Source organism: Mycena indigotica (genome assembly GCF_014461135.1).
Source record: "Mycena indigotica strain 171206Taipei chromosome Unknown Mind.scaff0017, whole genome shotgun sequence".
Taxonomy (NCBI): Eukaryota; Fungi; Basidiomycota; class Agaricomycetes; order Agaricales; family Mycenaceae; genus Mycena; species Mycena indigotica.
This window is the reverse complement of record NW_023503016.1, coordinates 974,378-998,194: the sequence shown is the minus strand read 5'-3', so window position 1 is coordinate 998,194 and position 23,817 is coordinate 974,378. Positions and strand designations below refer to the sequence as shown.

The window sequence follows — 23,817 nt, the reverse complement described above, 5'->3', positions numbered from 1 at the left end:
GCATTCTTCGGGGTTCTGCTAACTTATGATGCAATAAAATTGTGTTCCCCCCGGGCCCTCAGGCTGCCATTCTAATTTAGACTCCTCCCTCTCCTCAGCTTCCTTCTCTCCCATCTCCCGCTCCACCTGAGCCAGTGTTGCCAGGAATGAATGTCCGTTTTGGCTCGTCAGCACAAACACCCCAGCGCAAATAAAGAATGAGTCGACAGTGCCGGCCAAAGAAGGGGCGATGTATTCAGAGACCATCAACAGCCCGAAACCGACAGAGACAGCCAGCACAATCACGCTGAGCGCCATCGCAGCGCCGATAAGCTGGCCCCATATGCGGAGCTCGCTGCCTTCGTTCTCCTCCTCCAGGAAAAGCCCTGCGAGGACCAGCATTGCTGAAAGGAGTGCTGCCCGCCCAAATTCGGAGACGAAAGAAGAATATTTCCACCTGGGTGGTAGTATGTAGCCGTCGTTTATGCGCGAAAGGCTCGCTGGTCGCAAGCACAAAGCCCGGCGCAGAAAGCCGTCGCACATGTCGGTATTCAACACGGAAAATGCCTCCATAAAGAATACAAATGTTCCCAGGCCAACGCTGGTCGGGGCCACAACGCTCGCCTGCCAGCGCAGGTGGTCACCAAGCCAGACGAAAGACCATATCCGCAGGTGTTGCCTTCCGAGGACGTTCAGCACCATGGCGTGGACCAGCAAAACCTTGCAACCCAGCGATGCATAGCTCAAAGCCCAAGCGGCCCTAACCTGATACCGCAGGAGGAGCGGTGGTGCCAGCACTAACACCGTCAAGCCAACATAACCAAGCACCTGATACGTGAGCATATACTTTGCACCGAATACGATCAACCAGATCGCGCCATGGAAGAGCGACCCGTGCCACAACATGGCGTCTTGCCAGCCGATGACTGCAAGCACAGAAGCAGGAAGAACGAGGGCTGCAACAATCGATTTGGCGACGATTTGTGTCCGGAATTCAACTGGAGGCAGATATTGGACGATTGAGGCGTTGCTGAGGCCAGCCAGGTTGAGCAATGCGTTTGTAATGGACACGACGAGCGGTTTCAGAATATGTCCGATTGCGAGGAACACATATGCGCCATTGATGCAGTAGGCGAGAGGTGCCTGCACATATACCAGCGTCGAGACAACGCAAACCGCATAGACAATCAGCGTGTACCATGACGGCGTAAGGCATTGACGCAGTAAATCATGGTCCACAAACTGGGAATGGGCTGGCGACTCAGTCGCCATCGAAGGTAGAAGGAATGCTGCGAGGTATTCCGAACCACTTATAAGTTGCGAGGTAGTGATCGGGCGTTGCCGAGTATACATGCTCCCGAACCGCTCTTAGTCCATATTGTCAAGAAAAGGCACGGCTTGAGTATGAGGAGGCAACTCCCGCATCGCGCAGCGTTTACGCAACTGTTGCGGATTGTCAACAAAATTTTCCGTGCTCTATGATGGCGCTCACGTCTAAAGTAGTTTCGTCTGTTCACGCCTCTTTTGAATTGTCCTCTCCGGAGGGGACCGCATCTTTCCTTCCCCAAGCTTTGTCCACCTGCGTATGCAACGGCAGTCCTTTCATTACAAAGCTGATCAACAGTCCTCCCCCACCGATAGCGGCCATCACGTTCCACAACAGCTTGAAAGCCCTGGCAAACGATGCTCGTACTTGATCGCGAAGTTCGGGGGACAGACTCCCGATGGACGGAATGATGCCAAACGCAATCTGTGTTCCGCCGGGAAACTGGGACACAAATTCGGAGGGCAGCGAAGCGGTGAGTTTATTTTGAAGGATGGTGCCCCCAATGGTGATGCCCCATATCTGTAGTTGACGTTCAAAATGCCAGCATGAAAATGTGTTCCTCGGAAACTGACCAGGGCAAACTGCCTCAAAAAGAAGAAATAAGCCAAAGCCTGTGCGTTGAGTTTGACGTCTATCGGGGCCAGGACGGGGAAGTATGTGCCGACGAAGGTTAGACCAATACCAGAACCTAGCATAATTTGGTATCCGATCGCTTTGCCGCGGCTAGCGTCTTCGTCAACAGTAGCCAGCAAAGCGGCACCGAGGATAACAAGCGTCCAGCCGAGCCACATTTGGGGTCGATAGCGGCCGGTTTTGTTGACGAGGACCCCTGTAACAGCCGACATGGGGGCAACGGTAAATGTGATGCCGAAAACATCAACGCCAGAAGCGGTGGGCCCTGCGGACTTGCATGCTTGGAAGTAGACTGGCAGCCAATCTTTGCATGATCAGTTAAAAATCCATACGAGGAACTGGGAGTGCGTACAGGCAACAGCAGCGAGAATCAGTGCACAGATAAAGTTTTGGAAGTAACCACTCGTGGCCGTTCGAGTATTCATGAGTGAGAGTGGTATTATGGGATACTTGGGAACGAGAGTCTCGTATACCACAAATGCGCCAAGGCCAGCAAATCCGATGACAAGTGGTAAAAGAACCTGACGATTCGTTCAGTGAATATTAGTAACAGTCGAAGCAGACGTACTTTCGTTGAATTCCATGAAAAGACTGTTCCACCCCACGTCAGTGCAATGACCACGGATGCTGTGGAGGCAACAATGAGTGCGTTTCCACTATTGTAATGATCAGACAAGAGGTATACTTAACAATGCTTTGCGCCGCACATAAAGTCCAACTTTTGCAGTTTTTCTTTCAAAGGGGTTCTTGGAGTCTTGAGGCGTACAAAAATCGCGATGAGGAGACCACAGAATCCGCCAATAGGCAAGTTCATGTAGAAAAGCCATCTCCATTGACCGCGTTGCGCGAGGGCTCCGCCAATCACTGGCCCAGCGCCAGCACCGATACCATACGCCATCGAAGTGATACCATTGAAGGCTCCACGGTCTTTCAGAGTGACGAGGTCGGAAATGATGATCTGGATGAGGGAGACGATTCCTCCCGAGCCAAGGCCTTGAACAGCTGCCCGGAATATTGAGCATTATTATTTAAAAGGCGGAGAAAGCTGGATGACACACTTCGGCCGGCGATGAGGAAGTTCATGCTAGTTGCAGCACCGCAGAGTGCGCTGCCGACCATGAATATCAGAATCGAGGCGAGCATAACGGTTCTTCGCCCCAGTATCTGCGCCAAGCCACCACAAAACGGCAACAAAGCCGTTGACGAGAGTGTGTATGCTGATCCAATCCTGCGCTTATTTTAGCCACGCCCAGGAAATATGACCATCTTGACCAGATATAGTTGTTTCCATGCAACTCTTCCGCTATCACAGGAAGTGCAGTTCCCACAGAAGTCTACAACATCGTCAGGACGTGCGACGGCAACAAAGAGCGGCTCACAAACTAGATAGCAGTGAGCATCTGGCTGATTGCAAGAGACACGATAATGGCCCAGAACTTCCAGTCGCGAGAGACAGTGTCATTCTCGGCCACTATATCCTCCTTTTGAGTGTCTTGGGATAGCTTTGGAGGCGTTTCCATTCTTCACGCTTGTGCCAGCCAGAGGAAGGCTGCTGGTGACGGCCGTGCGACCTCTACTGAGACTGTTGCGAATCTGCATGATGTTTGTCCACCGAAGGGCATGTGTCACAACGGTCACATTTGTTTGTCAACATTGGGGTAGGCCCTTTATTTTGTTGCATTCCAGCTATAAACTACAAGAGACAGAGAAAGGTACCACCACCGAAAGGAGAAAGGAATAATCTCTAATGTTGGAGGGTGCAGACGCATGACAATCGACATTGAGGATGTGTGGGGGGGAATCGCGATGCTCGACGAGACAAAACGAATGTGTGGAGCGCGTAACCAAAATGAGGGATTACTAGATATGATGGTAGCAGTAGATAGAAGAAGTCGTCGTTGAGATGCGTAGCGGAGACCTCCGCGAATAGATCGTCCAGTTGATGCTCGCTATGGTGGTGGGTTCGCAAGTGGAATCCCGCCTGCAGGAGCTTTCTTCCATGGCGCCCTATTGTAGTCGGCCGCTAAGTGCCTCAGTTAGGATCTGACACCCAGTACCAACTCGAAATATGCTTACTATGCTTGTACACACTATTCCCCCACCAATTTACGCTGATCTTCCCATCCCTCGGAAATTGTAGCGTGAAGAAAATGACCATCAATGAAATAACCGTTCCTGTGGCGCCGCGTTAGCTCTTTCTTGAAAAAAAGCGTAGACCACATACCACTATCCAGAGCGGCACTCGTCACATAGTTAAACTTACTCCACCATGCAAAATTCCTTTTACGGATGAAATACTACCCAGATGATGTGAGCAGGCAAGTTAGAGTTGACGAGCGGGTCACATACTTGGAACAAAGCACCGACCGCAAACCACGCTGAATAATTGATGCCGGTCGCTGGTGGAATACCAGACACACCGTTGAGAATAACTGGCGTGCTGATATACTTGATCCAGCTGTTTGGGTAACGACGTTGCCAAAACCAGAAAGGAAGTGGTAAGACTGCGCCAATAGCAAGGGCATATAGATGTGTGTGGTAGATAGAGCTTGGTCCAAATTGTCGTACGGGTCCGATAAGACCCCTAGCTCCAAGGTCAAATCGAAATATCACGGATGGAAAAAGAACACACCAAATAGCAGATGCGGTAAAGAACACTTGATTGTGTGGGCAAACAAGTTGTGATTTTTGCCCAGGCTGGCAAATATCTTCAACGTTGGCGAAAATCCATGTCTTAACTCCAACTTGGAGGAATGCTGCAACAAGGGTGCCCACGAGTTGAACCAAAAACGAGGCTCGCGGAGGAACCTTAATATAATGCCCGAGCTTGAGGTCTTGAATAAATGATGTCGCTTCTGTCAGCGTTTGAACCGAGTAGGCCTTGAAAACCTGCAATAATATTGAGGCATTGATCCAAGGCAAAAAGCGGCAGATCGAACCATGTTGGCGAGAGGGTTTCCAGGAAGCAACGAGCCTGGGATGATCTGAGCTAGGATATTGAGTGTGATCTGTGGGTGTGAGCATTAAATACTTCATGTATCACTGCTAGCTAATGGCTGCTCACCTCGGTCCCGGTCATAGCATATATGAAGCCTGATGGTAAGATGTAGATGATGGGAAGGGCGACTGAGAGCAATAAAGCCCAGACGGGGACCTGAGTGTGCCAAACCTGGTAACGAAGGTCAGCCCTGGATCGAAACGTTGTAAAGACTTTGATTTGCCTCGACAGCTACGATCGCTAGACTGAAGAAGACGCAGAAAACGAGAAGGTACCACCAATCGGGTACTTCGGGGTAATTGCGCATGAGTTTGGCGTGGATGTCATCGCTTTCCACGCGCATTTTCTTGAAGCCGTTGAGCAGACTGCGCCCGTGATAGAGGAGAGTGTGGACGATAACACAAGTGCTCAACGCGAAAGCGAGGAGGTAGGTCACTGTGTACGTTGCAGGCAAGTAGAGCGGACTGTATCCGTCATAGGCTGTCACGTTAAACGTGTGGGTAGCGGTTAGAACTCGGGAAACATTGTACTGGTTTCCAAAGCGGTCGTAAGGCACATTGGCGGAGATCGGGAAGTAGGCCAGATACCAGGTGTTGCTATAATAGAGTGCAGGGGTGAGGATCCAGAAGAAGAGCACGAATCCGAGGAAAACGTGGACTTGTGCCCACCATGGGACCATGAGCGGTGACCCTATCCACGAGATTTCTGTCCAGTCGAATGTCACAACACTCATTCCAAGGCCAGAGTAAACTCCAAAGAGTTGGTTGACCGGAACGTTGTTTGGTGCTGCCCAACAGACCCACGAGAAGATGGAGAGTGCCTCGAACAGAAAGCCTGTGAAAGGTCAAGATGAAGTTTGATGAGATAAAAATGCACCAACCAGGTAAAAAGAACCAAAAGAAGCTCGCTGTGGTGACAAGCATGAAGTATCGATAGCGTGTCATTCCACCACTTCCCTCATCGTCTTCAGCGTGGAGAGTGTTGAGAAGGGTGCACGCGACAAGGTTCTGGGGCCAGACCATACTCGCTGGCCAGACGAGAAAACGTCGACATATCCCAGCAAGCCCAAAGCCGGTGAGTTGTGTGGCGAGAACTAAGACAAGGGCGAACCAGTATCCGACCTAACATGAACGTGAGAAAGGAGCGAAAGGAGACGCTGGAAAGGAACATACCTTGATGTCATAGAAAGACTCCGACACTACAACAGCGTTGAGGGCGTAAGGGCTTCCGACCGCGACGTTTGCCATAATGAAGACAAGAACGTGTTCCTTGATGTTCCAGGGGCCAGGGTTTAATGAGAATTCGATTGAACGAATTCGATAGGTTGTGATAGGTAGAACGAAGGCCAGAAATTTGCCAAACGGGTAGGCAATGAGGAGGAGGGCGATTGGGACCACAGATGGCGCGGGTGAGCGGAAGTTGAAAAATACATTGAGAGAGCCTGCTATCGTGCAGAGAAACAGACCAATGAACCACATTCGTATGGTCATTGCGGGCATGTCTGGGTCGTCGATATTTGACACCGATGCTCGGACCTCTGGGAAGGGCGAGTCCTCCTCCTCAATGGCATCGAAGTCAAACTCCATCCTGGTCGGGTTAAGGGCATTGAAACAAGCTCTAGAAGGGTACGCACTTGATAGAGCCCTCCTCCGTTACTGACGGTGCAAATGAATCCGGCCGAACAACACTCTTCTCCCCCGTACTCGGTAGTGACACCCTCACTGGTGTTGTCGGGTCGTAGGTTGGAGCTGGGTACTCGAGTGGCGGATATTCGTGTCTTTGGGAATCGGCGGTATTCGGAGGGAGAAAGGCAAAGACATCCTCTGCGCTGCTCTCATCGTCATCGTCGTACTCTGTCTCGAAGGTGTACTGGGCGGGCCGGTCGTCGTCCTGGGAGTAGGGCGTCGCTGTCGACATGGAGGGAAGGGGGGAAAGGGTAGTTGATGGGTGTGCCTGAGCCTAGTGATGCGCGTGACATATATTATCTGCCTCAAACATCGCTTCCAGCTATATTCAAACTAGACAGCAATCTGTTGGCAAATCTACGTCTCGCTAGCCGCTACTAAGGAGGACTTTGGATGGTAGAATGAACCAGCAATGGACCCACTCTCCATCAACTTGAAAACAATTGCTGCGACTTACTTCTCTTCCTCTCTCACGTACACCGAAACCGAATATCGGACTGTATAAAAACTGAAAGGTTTCACAAATTACCGGTCGTGGCGTTGGCAGAGGTTTGATTTCTCACTGTCAGACACGACGATAAGCAGTTATTATTAGTCACACTTACCTCCAGACGGCGCATCAGGAAATCGGAGGAGTATCGACGCCCGGGAGTATCGACGGACGGAGGAACTCATCTTCTCCGATCAGCCATAACCCATTCATGAACGGAGTTCCAAAGTCGCTATGTATGATAGCCGCTCATCCGTTTCCACGTTCACTCTGGCCCTCATCCGGTAGACGCCAAGAACGACATAAAAACTCAGGAACGAAACGTACGCGTCAATTGTGCCTTGCTTTCGTCTTGGTGTGTGCCCACCAAGCTTTAAATTCTGATCCCTGAAAGTCACATAAACACGACACAACAGAAACAAACAAACACACATTCATCCCTTCTTCACAAATCGACCATTCCTCCTCGGGAGCATGCTTTCTCCCGCCTCCATCGCTGGATTCCACACCTCCGACCCCTCTGTCCACACGCTCTCGCCATTCTCGTCAACCAACTCCCGCACCCAGACATCTGTCAGCCTGTCGATATTACACCCGTCAAAGACCATCCTCCACAGCACCCCCAGCCAGCCCTGCCAGAACGCCACGTCCCGACGATAACTGCGCACGTGCTCGTGCATGATCAGCGTTCCACCCGGCGCCAACACATTCGCCACGAGCTTGCGAATCGTTTCTTGCGGGTCTGGCACACTGCAAAGCGTCAACACCGACACGATCGTCGTTACCGGCTCTTCAAGCGATGACAAAATCGTCTTCGTGTCTTCAGCTCCGCAGGAGAGGATCGCCAGTGTCCCTGTTTCCTCGTCAAACCCCGCCAACCGGGCTCTGTCACGAAGTCGAGCATGCATCAGGGTGTTGGGCTCGAGTGCGATGTATTTCGAGACTTTTTCGCGGTCCAGATACTGTGCAACATGTCCATGTCCTATTGACAAATATAAAAATCCAATATTTTGGTATCATTCCTACCCACCTGCCCCGAGGTCGAGGACGACGCCCTCCGCGTGCGGTGTAATAAGCTCTATCTTCATTTTCCGCGAGTTTTCATCACCACCTTCGCCGAAGGCAACCCAAACTGCCGCCATTCCTATCCGCGACAGTGCCGCGGGGTGAAAAAGCAATGACGGAGACCGGAGAAGAGCGCGTGCAATGGTAGGTACGCTGAGCTGTAAGGCGGCCCTCATATCATCAAATAAATCGAAGACGAGGGATATTTCCATCGTTTCCTGAGTATTACTGATGAGTGGAGGGAAGCAGAGCTTGCATCAGACGGCGAATGCCAGTGGCCGGGTATTCGCTGCTTTATATGGCAGCATGGCCCATCACTTCAAGCCCGATCTTACCGCCTCGTCATGTCAGCTGGTCAGGTTTGCATATTCAAATAGCCCTCGAATCAGCGCGTGTTGTATCTGTGCACATTCCGAGTCCCAAATTGATTCTCGGCGCTGGAAACTTTTAGGACTCCTAGTCATCTGTTGAAGGTCATATGTGTCTGATATCTACCTTGTACTCAGCTTAGAACCGAGCCGAAGCTGAGTCCTTGAGCTTATGCTGTTGCTTTGGCTCTTAAAATACTTTCATTTTGACGGTGGAATATTCAGTATTAATGTGATTTTTTAATAAGTTGGTGAGATTAAATTGGTATGAGTTTTAGTAATCTGGATAGTATCTAGAGGCAAAATCCAGTGATATTCCTAATTGAAATGGAATAGATTGCATGTAATGCCTTTATATCTCTTCCTGATTACACATCAGTCGGGGCTACTAAAACAACCAAAATGGTCCAACAATCGTATTTAATCAACCTGCAGAGCAATATTGACGCTGTCACCTACTCTTTTGAGCTGTTCTACAACGAAGTTGTAGGTGTACTGAATTTACTAGCTGTATCTACGCCTGCTTCCCAAAAAGGATATTCTGAATCGAATTCGGATCACTTCCGCAATGTTACGATCAGCTTGACGCTGACATGCCACAGCGCATCTCTCAATCTCTCAATGAGAGTCTCAACCACCATGCCAAATGTCCAGAGCCATTTGCTGCGAGATGGAGCCCTATTTAAACTGCAGGCCTAGTCCTCCTGTCGGTGAGTGGAACCCAAATCGTATTGCTTGTACTCATGGTGCATATGTAGTCGGAATCTGGCACCATTCCAGCTTCCAGCGGGACGCATAACCCGGACAAGCCTCTTCGGCTTCGGCAGGAAGCACGGTCACAAGATGACAGGCTTCTTCGCTTCAAATACCAATCTCGACAAGATGTCGCGGTGCGCTTTCAGTCCTCTTGTCCCTCCACTCACTCACCCAACCCATTCAGCATCTGCATGTTGACCACGCGTTTGTGAGTCTGCTCCTCCCTCGCCGAACCTATTCTAAACACCGAGCAGCCTTGTGCTCGGGACAGCCCTCGCCATTCTCGCTCTCTTCACCCCCAGCTCCAGCCAACAGCTCTCGCCACCCAATCCCAGCCCCGACTGCGCCTCCCCACCACCAGACACGTGTTCGTTCTACGCCGACTGCCTCGAATCGCGCTACCATTGTGGACCCAGCGGCTACCCTCTTGGTTACGGGCAATACTACTGCACCAAATTCCAGGCCGCGCGTTCGACGCTCAGCCCAGCTGGCCAGAAATGGATGCTCGCCACGTTGCACTGTCTCCAGCTCGCACTTGTCGATGACGCGCTTGGCCGGCCCAACGCGACTTCCACTTGCCAGCAACTCGAAGACAAGGCGTTCGCAAGCCATGCAGGCTGTTACGTCGACAATGGGGTCTGTAAACTGCCGCCTTCCGACTGGGAGGCAATTATCAAGATTGTGGATATCACGACGCTTTTCGACAGCTGGGATGCATTCAAGGCAACATTGACAGCAGGAACTGAGTGTTTGGAAATGTGGCTCTTCTTGGGGAAGCGGACTGTGCATCTTTGGTCGTAGGTCGTATACTCCCCTCAGTCGCACCTCAAATTCTTGTCAATTGTCTTCCCAATAGTACTCTTTAGCCGGTTGCAACTCTCGATATCTAGCGCTATTTGCGGCATATCTAGTTGATGGTGTGGGTCCCACATCCGATGGGATATACAAGTGGGGTCTCCTGCTTAACCTTGGGTCTCGCCATGGCTATTTCCTTCGTCGGCAAAACAACCATCCCACCTCGCACAATACTCTTCACGAACTGATCAATGATTCCACCCAATTGATTCGCCGTATCGAGACCTGCCAAAGTTCGGTACAACCGCAAAACGTCGTCAGAAGCTAAACATGGAATCAGCGAAGAAAGAACCTGAGGCAGCCACACAAACCAGGCCCATAGTATGGAGTATCCGCTTCGGTTACCATCAGCCACCTCGACGCTTGCGAATTTCGTTACTTACCGGTATGCTTGAACCACATTGTGTTGATTCGGTCGAAACGGTCGGGTTTCTCGTTGTCCTCCCGCGCTTGGAACTGGAAGGCCATGGCCCCACGGAATAAGAGGGTCTCAATCTGCTCCCCGGCATTTCCACCAAAAGTATCCCCCATATCGGGCTCCTTCCACTGCTGCAACTCATCTGCACTCATGACATGACGAAGTAGGTGTTTGAGCCATGTGTGGGCAAGTTCGCGGTATAAAGTGAGACATAGCATTATGCCCAATATGGCGCGGCGATTGAGGACTTGTGTGGAGGGATCGGTGGAGTGGAACTAAGGGAACATGAGTCTCAAGGGCGAGATGAGTGAAGTTGCACACCGTCGCTTCGTAACTTTCCACGAGAGCTGCGTTGAGTGCCGGAACGAGATAACCGAGTTCATCTTGTTTGGCGCGCGACGAGTTTACTTCGCCACAGGTTACGACTCCGGTCTCAGGTTTTTCTATCCAGTTGGTGATGCACACAGGGTGTTCTTGACGGCCAGCATATTCCTGGAATCTGGCTTCGCGGGTGAATGGCTTGGGATACGGGGTCCTTGGCTGCGGCAATCGCGTGTGTACGATATGATAGAGACAGTCGTATGAGCGGCAACTAGACTCGTCCTGAGCGAGGAGCCGAATTGCTGACACCAGCAAAGCATATGTGTGCTTGATGAAAACAGGAGGTACCGCGTTGGGAGAAAGAGCGATATGGAGTGCGTAACGGCTTCGTGCAGGTTCAGGGAGTTGGGATGATCTGGGGGTGCCTAATGGCTGTGAGAGAGAGGAAGACGTCGCCTGCATAACCAGAGACGAGTTGAAGAGAAGAGAAGCCTGTCACACTCCCAAGTACATACTCCAGACTACGTAATTCAACGCCCAAAATTCAATGCTACAATCCGAATGGCATTATCTGTTGGTGCATTGTCTACTCCGCATGACTTGGAACAGTTCTTGGTCTCCGCCTAACTCTCTTGTCGACGAACTCCGAAAATGTCATCACCACTTCCTCCTGGCGCAACACAACAAACTCGTACTCGACACGCATCTCCTCGTGATCCAGCATCCGCGCCACATACACGTCCGACCGGCAGCCGCACTCGAGGCAAAAGTCGTCCATGCTCCCATCGTCCACGAGTAACGTGACCGCAACCAGCCTTAACTCTGACAGCGAACCCAGAAGAAGACGAATCTCAGACACGAACATGATACTTGGGAACAGCTCAGCAAGTGGACAACCCATCGGAATATCTTGGACGCGGTATTCGCATAAACGGAGTTCTTGGAGACGAGGGAGACACCACAAGCAAGTTTTATATGCCGACTATATTCTCTGAGCTGCAGAAGGGAACGAAAGTAAGACGCTTACCATACAGTCGCTGATTGGAACACTGAGGTGTGTGAGGTTGGGAAACGACGTAGCAATTGATTGAAGTGATAACGGTGATACGTGGTTGAATGGCTTGAGCATATTGCCGCCATGGTTATTGGCGGAGAGCGAAAGTTTCGTTAGCGAGGATAGCGACGGAAACACCGGAACAAGAAAAAGAGGCGGGTCATAGAAAGAATCGTGGATGTGAACAACGTTGAGTTCTTCGAGACGAATATTTTTCTGTTGAAGAAGATGTGTTGCATCGACAACACTTCCACTGAAAGAGCGGAGAGAGGAAATAAAAGCAGGTTTGTCGAGTTTGGTATCAGGAACATTTAGAATCAGCTTTGTGAGTTGCGGGTGAGCATTGAGGAAAGTGGTCAGGTCGATACAGAGGTAGTCATCATCGTCAAATACAGGAATGCACTTGAGGCAGACGTCAAGACTTTGAAGAGAGCGGAATTTTAGGCTGTTCAGTGCATCAACGAGGTCTGAGAGAGCGTCGGGCAGTTCATCTAAGGGATAGTGAACTTGGACATGAAGTTGAAGTGTGTAAAGATCAGGGGAAGTGAGAGGGAGAGCCCGTATTGCTTCGGCTAGTTTGTATAGCAGTCGGTCTGCGGTCACATGGTTGATTTTTGGACCTGTTGCACCTATCAATGCCCAATTGCAGAAATGGAAAAGAGCACTCACTCTCAAGGTCGAGCTCCAGTGTGATACCCAATGCCTCTAGCCCGCCCTTATTCATGAACTGCACAAGATTATATGGATTAGGGAGAAGGACATAACATTGCAGAAAACGCACGCTGAAAGTGTTGACTTCTCCGCCATCTCCACACGACACGAACAGCTCCTTCAGACGCGGAAAATTTTCAGTTGAAATTACGGCGCCTAGCTTGTCGATGCCAGATGTTATACCCCAATGCAAACTGCGAAGACGTGATGCTGAGGCTGCATGCATGTTTTGGAGGGCCGTTTGGGACGCGTCAAATTTCAGATTTTCTTTCGGGACTTCGACAAGGGAAAGTTTGGCGATGAAGAGTGCTGGATTTGTTCGCCATGTGCATGAACCGGCGTTGAGTGTCTGTAGAAGGCGGGCGGTTTGGGTTGATGTAAGGTTGCCGATGTTTTCATAGAGCAATGGGGAGAAGACATAGTAGAGTCGGTGAGAAGACAATGAGAGTCGTGACACTGTTTGACGAGTAGAGCATTGAGCGATTTGAGCACAGATTTCGGGAGGGACTGCATGTATTATTCTGTTATAGGTTAGCGACTAGAGAGACACGGACTACACGCGTACGGCGCTGGAATGTCGAGAACAGACACTTCGCACAAACTCTTGGGGATTGGTGAGAAGGTGAGGAGGCTGGAGCAGGAGTTGGAGTGGATTTTGGCTTTCTTCGTCATGGTATGGACCAAAATTAGGCGGGTGACGATGGCGTGACTCTGTATTATGTAACATGCGCCTGAGATTTTAGGGGCTCGAGAAAGATATGTTGCATTCATCGAGCTGGAAGAGTACAAGAGAATTCGAAACCAAAGTTTCTCCGAATCACCATTGCCAACTTACGACGCGAGTCGCTTGTTTGAGTCCCACCATATCCAGCTCGTACCACCGAACATTCTTGATAAGCATCCACTATACGATTTGGGTCGCACACTGGACTCGGAGAGGGTATCTGTTCTTGACATGAACCTCAGGCTCCGTGCGTGATCTAAGTTCGGCAGGTGGCGTCCAGTATACCAAGTGGGTCACGTTCTGAGGAAGGGGGTTGGTTCGGGGGGTGTTATGAGTAAATTGCTCAATAATTTGATCAAGCTTGAGCGAGGTGGCGGATCCTGAAAGACCTTGGTAAAATCGACTGATTGTTTCGAAATCTGGATCTAGGATTAGTAAAGAGGTACACGACGATTGTCCTGGCGAACCCGATTCATAATAGATCCTGTTGGCATTGTCTTGTGATTTCTATTAGCCACCTTGGAAATGTCTTTCGCTCACTTGAGTGTTTGAACCACATTTTGCTGATTCGATTGAATCGGTCCGACTTGTCGGCGTCTTCCTTTTGCTCAAACTGCATTGCGAACGATCCACAAAACAGTACCCCACCACCCGACCAACCTCTGTACCCGGATCAAATGTGGGCCCCCAATATATTAATGGGCCCAATTTACAACTCGGGTCGCCAAACTCTTTACCCATGTACATGCCAACTCATGGTAGAGGGTAACACAGAGCATGATGCCCAACATTTCGCGGCGAGCGAGGACTTGAGGGGAGGGATTAGCAGAGCAGAACTGAAGTAACATCATGATATTAGTCCAGGGAAAAGATTGAGAGCTTCATGTAACGCACGGTAGATTCATAGCTCTGCACGAAGACTGCGTCAAAAGTGGGAATGAGATAGCCAATGTCGTTGGGTCACCGTGGGTGATACGTTTGTCGTGCCCCAAATGACATTTTCCGTCTCGAGAACCTCGGTCCGATTGCTCACGCATATTATACGATGCTCCTGCTCAATGTATCGCTTGAACATGAACACGTTCTCGGGGAAGCAAGGGTTCGGGAATGCGTCTCTGTTCCACGCCATTTTCGAATACACCAGACAATAGCTATCATGGTACGAAAGGTAGCACATCTCATCGTCATTCAGTAGTCGGATAGCCGAAAGCAGTAGAGAATAAGTGTTTTTGAGGAAAGGCGGAGGAGTTGCGTTGGGGGTAAGAACAACGTGGACTACATATGGACTTGTCAGTGGTGGAGTGGTAGAGGGCTGCGAGTGGTGGTGGGAGGCAGCGGACTGCGGCTCGGTTGACATGGTTCAAGTTTGTAGTTTGTGTCAAGTCAAGTTGAAGATAGGATTGCAGTCCGAGTCAAGACCCTTAAGCCAATGAACTATTCGAGCCGACAAGTCCGTTCCTGCTTCATCAATGCCTTTTCGATTTCGTCGCCGTGGTTCACTTATTCCTGTCGCAATGTTTCAAGCCTGGAGACGATTGACAGGAAAACGCAAGCTACCTCGGCGCCGGACCCACAAGAACTCGTGTCAAGCCTAGAATTCCTTTCAACGGGGAAGGGATCCCAAACGATGGATGGCGGTGGAGCCTAGTTCGAGTGCAATGCCTCGTAGCATGTACATTCCATGTTCAAGTTACAAGTCGTCATGGGTTCGTTGAAGCGTTCGGCGCTTTCGGCCAGCTAGATCAACATCAGACACTCCGGTATTGCAGTGACAATGCAGTCCGACTGCGACCAAGGTGAAGGTTCGCTGTGGCCAGTGAAGATATGGGAAACGGATCAAAAAACGGCATTATGTGCATAGTAAAAAAATTGTGTCGACAAAAAGACTACAACATTGCCGCTAAGGCGTTGAAAAACATAGTGGCAGGTCGTGCATCGATAAACGCGGACCGCTCCAACACAACCTTGGCCTCTCCATCCTTGGGCCGCGCAATTTGGAAGTGATACTCGATTTCGATCTCCGCAGGTTGGAGCATAAACTCCGACTCATCTTCATCTTCATCGAACGACTCGCACTGGCCACATGTGCACCTCACCTCTCTGCCAGGCCCGCGGTCGTCTGCCAGAATGCAGATTTCGACGGACGTAAGTTGCGGGAGAAAGGGAACGAGCTGGTTTAGGATAGGTTGGACATATTTCGTGTGGGGGAAGGCCTTGGCAAGCAGTCGTTTCGATGTTATTTTCTTGCGGCGGTATTCGTGCAATCGAATGGTCTCGAGCTTTTTCAGAGATTTCAGTGCCTTGACGTATTGGGCCATTGGTTCGGTCAAGGGGATGTCCAAGTGCTCGAGGTTAGGAAATGACGAAGCAAGGGCTGCGAGGGTCGTCGGAGACACTTCATCGGGACTTTTGAGAATCGAGCCGTCCGCTTTGGAGGCTTCGATGGTGAGCCTTGTTATGCCCATGTGGGTGTCAAGGAGAGGGATGTAGAAAGACGGGGCTTCGTAATCGGTGCGATGGACGAGCGTGATGAAGATCGAGTTAAGCTGCTGAGGCTTGAGAAGAAGGAGGAGAGTAAGGTCTGCAGGAACTCCTTTGAAAGAGCGTAGATTAGAGAACATCGGGATATTCTCCAGAGGCTCCGTTCCCATTGCCCACAAGGAAAGATCAACAACAGTTGGGTGAGCAGTCAAGAACGGCATGAAGTCCATTTCCTCTTCATCTTCATCACCACCAACGAACCCATAGTCGGCTCTGAAGGACACGGAGAGATCAAGTTTTTCGAGTACTGGGAACCGCACATGGTTGAAAGAGTTCGTGAATTCACTGCAACCATGGAAGGGAAGGTCTTCAAACCACATATCGAGCTTGATTCGGAGAGAACGAAGGTCGGGGCTCGTAATAGGTAACATTTGCATCGATTCGCCCAGCTTGTAGAGCAGACAAGCTTCGTCTTCGTCTGTTAGGTCTGTGAGACAAGATAAAATTGGAGTGTGTATGGAACGCACCGGATAAATCTATGCTCAACTCCAAGCTGAATGTTTCCAAGCCACCTTTGTGCATGAACTAAGCAGAAGTAAATTGTGGAACAGGTGTGTGCCGACGATATACGCACCATAAAGTTTCGATTCGTCCCATTCGATATAACGAACAGCTCCTTCAAATTTGGGAAATTGCCAGGGGCCATGAGAAGCGGACCGAGGCGATCCATGAAAGAGCAGACGCTCCAATGTAGCGTCCTTAACGGAGACCCAGTGCCGCCTGGGACACAACGAACGAGGTTTTCGAGGGCCTTGGTGGCATTGCTCACGTCCCATCCATTCGCGGTCGTCCCTTCATCGTCGGTGAAGGTCACTGTCTTAATGATTTCTGCAGGATGGGGTCTCCAGTTTGGAGGTTTCGCGGTCCGAAGGGTGCACGCTAGCAACACAGACTGCCTTTCGTCCAAATGGAGGATCGTCTCGTAAAGGGGGTACACCAAAATCGAGCAGAGGCGACGGGAAACGCAACAAAGGCGACCAAGGGACTGTCGCGAGGCGAAGCCTGCAATAGACAAGACCAGCTCGGTCGGTAAGTCAAATCCCGTGTATTTGCTACCAGTCGTCGGACAGCGCTGCGGGACCTTGGGATTCGGGCTCATGTCGGAAGGGAAGCGGGTCACGGTCACGTGCTTGGTAGTGATGCGCACTCCTCATTGAGATGCTACAAACGCGTTGAAGTTATACATCGCGGGGGTATCTGAGAATATAAAGCCCTTTGCATCACACTCGGCAACAAATTTTCCGCGACGCTGAAGCCTGACAGTCATGCCCTGCCCGACCACCAACGGACGTGACAAGCGCGACAATCCTTTATCGATCTCTGCGATGACGACGTCTGTTTCCCCTGAGTACATGTACACGTCGGCAGGCTCAGTAGACAGAATGACCACCCAGCATTTATCGTCTGTCTACACGAAGTTTGATCATCCGAATTCCATTGCGAAAGCCAATCATGATGAACTCACAAGCTCCCAACTCTGTGGTCGAGGGACCATATCCTCAGCAGCCTTCGCTTGACGCGCATGTGGCCGAGCCCACACAAAAAATTTCATCGCGCTCGATGGGCGGGTAGACACCGTCTCTGAACGCGCGGGCAAAATAGCCACACAGTCGTGCCCAACCTCCATGCTGGAACCCATCAACCCATTTTTGAGAGTTGGGCTGCGCGCCGCGGACTGTGGGGCATATGTAGTGAGACTCGCCGTAGTCTTGGAAGCGTCTCAGTTTGAAGTAAACAGAAATTCGTTGACACTTACCATTCCATGAAATCACTTGCACAATATCTATGCGTGAACGAAGCGGTATGAGCTCTTCCCAGCGTCGCACTAGCAGCCAGTCGTCGGAGCGGTATATCCACTGGGCCAAAGTAAGTTGTTGTTCTTGAATATTGAATTCAGCTTACATTTTTGTTCCAGCTCTCGGCCCCATAATGCTAGATTCACAGTCAAACCGCCATCTCAATAGTGACATTACGGTATATTACCGTAAAGAACCACGGGGAAACCGCCGCCATGAATAGCTTGCCGTCCAGATTGTTCAGATAGCTCCAGTCGGCGTCCAGACTAGGGTTTTCGATTTCGCTACGAGAATGCGAAGGCGTAAGGTGTATCGGCCAACTGCCATTCCACTATGCTTCGTCAATGAACGACCTGATGTGTGCAAATGCTGACGTTGAATGCGCCGTCCAAAGAGGAAAGGGTCGAGTAGCGTGCTGGATCGATGAAGAACGCAGGTATGAAACAGACCTTGGAATGGTTTAGCGCACAAGATTGGTGTGTTAGCAGCAAATTACTGGTTGGGCCAGACTCTCCTCCATTGCCCTCTTCACGAAAATCCAAGCGGAGTCCAAATCACGTTGTCCAAACAAACTGTTTTCCCCCGCAAAAGTCGAGACAACAACCTTTGTTATGCCCTCGTCGTGGATTTTGAGCATTCTAGGGTGATTCCCGATGGCAGACAAGAAGTCGCAAAGCAAGCGTACGTCCGAAGCGTTGGAAGATGGGATCGAGCTTGACACGTTTGAGTGCATTCAACCCATGAAGAGAGCTGCAAAAATACCTCATATCAAAGCTCAGGAAAAAATGAAATCGTTTTGAAGAAAGCCGGGAGGCGGAAGCCGCTGAGAAACAGTCCACGACGCGACTGCGCTGCCAGTCTTCTTTGCCCACGTTGAGGACAAATCCGTCGCTGGTCGTTTATGCAGTGAGTATATGCAAGCTGGATCAAGTAAGACAACGGACAGGTGATTTGCGAGGGCGTCGTCTATGTCGGCAGCCCAGTCTTCCATAGTATACGGCTAAAAACTTTAGTTCGACTTCGGCGCCACTTCTTGCCAGCAACACTACGGACATATGTATTGCCCACCATGAAGCTGACGCTGGTTAAGCTTTGGCGGAGGCAAAGTGCGCTAGAAACCTACTGGGCAAAAACATATTTCGGCCTGCTCATTGTGCGCTCAAAGGCAATGAACTTGAAGAAGAGACAATTGATGCTAACTCATTGCTGAGTCATCCTTCGAATTCGCGGCGACAAATCATTACATTCTGAGCCATTACAATCAGACAGCACGCTGGTTGATAGCGTCTGTTAAGCGTACTACTCCAAGTTCCCGCCGGAATTGCTTATGGTCCCGGCCGACCCGAACATTATGACCCACCAAATATTCCAGACCTGTCGCAGGCGCCACCCGTCTATTTGGAGAGATTTTCATTGCGACGAACTGTCGTGGGCGGCGGGACGTGATTTGATGAGTTGGACTGAGGCGGTGGTACGACTCGAGGTTTCCTTGGCGACTTTTTGCCTTTGCGCTTTGATGCTGGCTTAGGAGGGGGAGGTGACACTTGATTGTTATGAAGAAAAACGTCGTCCAGTCTGACTCGTTCATCCCAACCATAATGTGGTTCTGCGCGCCCGAAGTATTCCTTGTAATATATGGGGCTGGTGCTGGGTACAAGCTCCTTCACTCTCTTACTGCTGAGATGTATTGCCTCGTCGTCCCATCGTGACTTGCGTTTCTGGCCAACGGCGGTGATTCCGTTGATAATGGCACAAAACACATCCTCTTGCATCACTTGGTCTTCGAGCCGTGACCCTACCCATTAGACTAATGGACCTGTCAATTGAAAGAGGTACATTAGACTAATGTCCCGCAATTGAAGGGTGTGGCAAGATGGGATTACTATACTGGGAACGCATCAGTGATGATTTGTTCGTTGCACATGGACTTCTCGTGCACGCTCTGGGACGTTCCCTATTCTCCTTTAGGCAGCAGGGGGGGGGGTCAGTCGCATACCTATTGATTCTAAAAAACCGACCTAATGATGGAATCGAATGACAGCCGATTACTATTTGGTTGTGCTTGGCTACACCCTTACGCAATTCGGTCCGTGCGCCGGCTCGTCCCTTCGACAATCCGGCCTGTACAGCAGCTCACCTGGGCATTTAGGAAGCCTCATAGAATTTTCAGTTCATGCCACAGTGGGTAAAATTTGTACAAAAAGCCACTATTGCGCCTCATCAACATTGCTTGTTCAGCGCAGGCATTTCGGCTGTTGTTGATTATCAATTCATCAATTCTGCTGAATTCCCGGCGTCGCTCGGCTGGCTGCCCACTTTCAGTGCCAGCACTAAAAAGTAATATCTGCATATCCATAGCAGTTCAGGGACTATTATTTGTGTCTTCCCTGCAAGGATATTGTAGTGCTGTAGAATCTGGTGTGATGCTATGTTTTCGGCCCGTCATTTCCCAGGTACTCGATCACGTGACATATGGTGATCCCGATCCTGGCCGGCTTCGGTTGCCGGCTTTTGGAATGAATCAGCTATGCTGGCCCTTAGGATGCACAGTGAAAATGGCATGGGTAAATCCAGCCATTTCAAAGGCTTTTTAGCGCATAATGCGGCATCATCATCGGCACTGATCTAGCATCATTTTCGGCTTGATGTGATGGTAGCCCCTCTGGCTCTCGCTCGGCTTACCATTCATGCCGTGGTGATTTGTCGGAAGGCATCACTGCCTTAGCTTGGTGTAGTGCACCCCATTATGCAGCATGCGCAGGTTCCGCATGAATGATGCGCAGGCTGATGCGCAGGCTGATGCGCCTTCGTATCACATATTTCGAGGCTCAGTTTCTAAGTCCAAAAATCTCTGGGTTCGAATCCCGCGTCAATATTCACTTTTTATCGTGAGGCTTATTTTCTCCAAGTCTAAAAATCTCTGAGTTCGAATCCCGCGTTAATCTTCACCTTTTATCGTGAGGCCTCTTTCTCTAAGTCCACAATCTCTGGGTTCGAATCCCGCCGTAATCTTCTTTTCTCTTCTAGACATTCCGAGTTCACAAATATATAGTCACCGACTCTTTGGTCAAGTTATCTTCACTTTTCCAAGTCTTCAAGAGCAGATACAATACTAATTCTGCTACTGCTACGCTACCTCTGTTTGCCTTTTCGCACTTCTTTATTCTTCTTTTCTTTCCACCTGAACCTCTCGTAGAATGTAGCTATACCTTCCAAAACCCATGATACATCAGCCAGCGCTGCGATCCACTCCGCACTCGTTTCGTTGGCATCCAAATTCGTTCCCCACAGGAAGAGACCTGCAACAATGCATCCAACACCCCCCTGACCCCATGTGTAGAGGTCTTCCCACTCGAGTATGTTTTCCGGATAAGCCATGTCAAGTCTCCATTCACCATCCTGCCCGCGCCGCCGCCAAGAGGGCTGCAAAGTATCCCACCACCCTTTCCACGCCTTGATATAATTCGCCTTCTTTTTCCCTTGAAGTCGTGGAGGAAGTCGCACCCCGTCGTCGTCATAAAACCATGATGATAGAGTAGTCGGACAATGCCCCGTCGGGATCGTTTCTATCGATGACTCGTAAAGAGACGCGATCTCCATCCGCAACCAGGCGTTGATTATGGCGTCAAAATGGGGGCCAAGGTCGCTACTCGTGACGAGGCTGTACATTCGTACCAACCATGGCGGGGCATCTGAAGGACACTGCAGCCTGGTGCGCGCGTTGCTCTCCGTCTCGGTGTCGAAGTCGTTATTGGGTCCCGCCAAACGTGAGCTTCGGCGAGGCTCGGCCGTGGCCTGTGATACCGGTTTGCGACGTGCCTTGGCGACTTTAAGGTTGGCGGATGCCAAGCCGGCCTGTGACGTCGGATCCGAAGCGGCCTGTGACGTCGGAGTCGAAACGGTCGAAACGGCCTGTGACGTCGGATCCGAAACGGCTTGGCCACTCGCATCACCGGCTGTCGCCTTTACCGGGCCGAGCTGCCCTCCCCATCGCGTTCAGAAGTGAGCTGGAAAACGGGGCTCCCGAAGGAGGAGCGGGGGGCTGCGCCATCGACGAAACCAGGTCGTTCACCGAATAATTGACAGGGAAAGAAGCCGTTGGCTGGAACTCTCCCCATTCAACGGCAGGGGGGTTTTGGATCGGAGGCCATTGTTGTGGGAGTTGGTTGCCATAGTAGTCGTAAGATGATTGGTCGCTATAGTAGTAGCCAAAACTTGGCTCAGAGTATGCTGAACCAAGTGTCGATTGATCACCATAGTAGTTGTTGTCTGCGGAACTTGAACTTGGACCAGACTGTGGGTAGGAGGGGTAGGAGGCGTGGTAGTTGTAGTCGAAAGTCTGGCCAGACTGGAAATGGGCGGTATGGGAAGTTTCGAAAGATGTCGAACCAAGCAGGCCATTTGGTGTAAAGGTTTGCTGCTCTGCGTTGGACGTGGGAGCATGGAAAATCGGAGCCGGAGTGGTTGAGTCAAGTGTGTTCTGAGCCGTAGAAAGAGATGGTGAAGGAGTCTCCTCGTCTGCGACATTGGTTTCGGGTAACTCGGGGAGAAATAGATTGCTGGCCGTTCCAGTCAGTCCAGTTGTTCGTGATGACGCAAATGTAGACGTGGAGGTCAAAGGTTCCGAGTAGTTAGCCGTGGGGGTAGACGTCGTGGGGGGTAGAGAGGGGATTGACAGAAAAATTAGCTGGATGAGAACGTTTGACCCTCTTACGGGGCGGTTGCTTGGACGTAGAAGGACCCGATTCATCATCCGAGCTGTCGTCGTCTTCTGACCAAGCTTGGAACGGGTCCTTCATTATGGTTTCCTGCTCTGTAGCCCATGTGCCAACTTGAGCTGTCCCAACAGCGCGAGGAGGAGGATTGTTTATATCGAAGTTGGTCTCCGTTGTTTCCAAAGCAGATTTCTTACATTGCTCAGCAGCTAAACATCCGTTAGGAAACGGGTTGCGTGAAGAATAGTCAACCACTTACTGAAGCATGTCTGCAAAAACTGAACGAAAAATTCGAGAACTTGCTTCTTGAAGCGTTCAGGCTGCCACTCGCCCCAGTGTAGACGTTCAGAGGTAAGGTTTTGGCCGAACGATATACTGAAAACACAGCGTCAGTTAAACTCCAATAGGACACACGATTTGCTCTCACGTATGTACACTGATATCCCCTCCGAATTCCGGTTGAGGTCCACCAACAAGAAGCGTCGCTTGGCAATTGGTAGCGTAGAATATCTCGCGTAGTATTGGTCCAATCCATTTTACCAGTCGGCGAAGTGCGCTGCAGGTGTGATGAGCGATGTGAAATCAACGAAAGTGAGAAGGAACGCACTCGTGCCGTTCTTGTGGGGATCTGTTGCCTGCTTGTTGAGACGATGCATGCATCGTCGTGGTCGCCTTTATATGTTTATCGAGCTCGTCCAAATCCTTCTGTTTCAAATCATATGCTCGCTGCTCATACGCCATTTGCTCTGTCCTGGGTAGTTGGTCAAACATTTTTTGGGCAACCCGTGTTCTGTACTGGACATCGGGGAAACTTCCAATGAGTGCAGGATTAGAGAGTTGGTCTTGAGCCCAAGCGCGGTCCGTGGCCACAGTGACGGCGGCCAGCTCTTCGTTCATAAATTGCTGAACAGGCTTTCGCTGCCTCTTGACTTTCGGTTTCTCGCCACTGCCAAGGGTGTCGAGAAACGAGTTGAAAGGGTCATTCGGGTCCTTGCGGGCTCGCGTTTGTTGATTATCCGTGAGCTGTTTGTAACGATATTGATACCAACGACGAATTCGCTGAATGGGAGTCAGGTCTGCGCGTCAGTCACAAAATGTGACTGACCTTCGTCATCCAGGTGATGCAATCTTGTTTCTTCTGCTGGTCCTCCGCTGATAAGTTTTCGATTTCGATGCCATTTGGGTCCCAATCCCTCAGAACAGGGTCTACACTGTCTGGTGTGCGCCAGTCAATCCGCCCAAAGTACTCGCGGACGACGCGTTTCAGAAGCACTTTCTCAGCCTCGGGACCGCGTTCTCGCACTGCGATGTAGTCGTCCATGTATTTCATGAGCAACGACTCGCGGTTTCCCTCGGCCCATAATCGACTATTCTTTACTTG

At 50.6% G+C, this 23,817-nt stretch overlaps 6 protein-coding genes across 6 annotated transcripts; 1 reads left to right on the top strand and 5 right to left on the bottom strand.

Annotated features, from left to right (window-relative positions):
- Window positions 1-3,888: 3,888 nt before the first annotated feature.
- Window positions 3,889-6,854, bottom strand: MIND_01398300 (uncharacterized protein; the record flags this gene model as incomplete). The annotated part of the gene is made up of 11 exons (XM_037370390.1): window positions 3,889-3,962; window positions 4,016-4,114; window positions 4,164-4,236; window positions 4,289-4,523; window positions 4,572-4,828; window positions 4,879-4,947; window positions 5,004-5,108; window positions 5,140-5,771; window positions 5,818-6,058; window positions 6,110-6,524; window positions 6,571-6,854. The coding sequence occupies 11 exons, from the start codon at window positions 6,852-6,854 to the stop codon at window positions 3,889-3,891; spliced, it is 2,484 nt and encodes an 827-aa protein (XP_037213391.1).
- A 692-nt stretch (window positions 6,855-7,546) lies between these two features.
- MIND_01398200 (uncharacterized protein) lies at window positions 7,547-8,389 on the bottom strand (the record flags this gene model as incomplete). Its single annotated transcript, XM_037370389.1, has 2 exons — window positions 7,547-8,094; window positions 8,143-8,389. 2 exons carry the CDS (start codon window positions 8,387-8,389, stop codon window positions 7,547-7,549), a joined length of 795 nt encoding a protein of 264 aa, XP_037213390.1.
- Window positions 8,390-9,388: 999 nt separating this feature from the next.
- Window positions 9,389-10,102, top strand: MIND_01398100 (uncharacterized protein; the record flags this gene model as incomplete). The annotated part of the gene is made up of 3 exons (XM_037370388.1): window positions 9,389-9,435; window positions 9,486-9,509; window positions 9,556-10,102. 3 exons carry the CDS (start codon window positions 9,389-9,391, stop codon window positions 10,100-10,102), a joined length of 618 nt encoding a protein of 205 aa, XP_037213389.1.
- Window positions 10,103-10,208: 106 nt separating this feature from the next.
- MIND_01398000 (uncharacterized protein) lies at window positions 10,209-11,363 on the bottom strand (the record flags this gene model as incomplete). Its single annotated transcript, XM_037370387.1, has 4 exons — window positions 10,896-11,363; window positions 10,540-10,849; window positions 10,468-10,491; window positions 10,209-10,420 (listed from the first exon to the last, which is right to left on the bottom strand). Exons 1-4 carry the CDS (start codon window positions 11,355-11,357, stop codon window positions 10,209-10,211), a joined length of 1,008 nt encoding a protein of 335 aa, XP_037213388.1. The 5' UTR covers window positions 11,358-11,363.
- Window positions 11,364-11,481: 118 nt separating this feature from the next.
- On the bottom strand, window positions 11,482-13,332 carry MIND_01397900 (uncharacterized protein; the record flags this gene model as incomplete). Its single annotated transcript, XM_037370386.1, has 5 exons — window positions 11,482-11,877; window positions 11,923-12,569; window positions 12,619-12,676; window positions 12,731-13,181; window positions 13,226-13,332. The coding sequence occupies 5 exons, from the start codon at window positions 13,330-13,332 to the stop codon at window positions 11,482-11,484; spliced, it is 1,659 nt and encodes a 552-aa protein (XP_037213387.1).
- A 1,938-nt stretch (window positions 13,333-15,270) lies between these two features.
- MIND_01397800 (uncharacterized protein) lies at window positions 15,271-17,024 on the bottom strand (the record flags this gene model as incomplete). Its single annotated transcript, XM_037370385.1, has 3 exons — window positions 15,271-16,343; window positions 16,393-16,450; window positions 16,500-17,024. The coding sequence occupies 3 exons, from the start codon at window positions 17,022-17,024 to the stop codon at window positions 15,271-15,273; spliced, it is 1,656 nt and encodes a 551-aa protein (XP_037213386.1).
- Window positions 17,025-23,817: the final 6,793 nt, after the last annotated feature.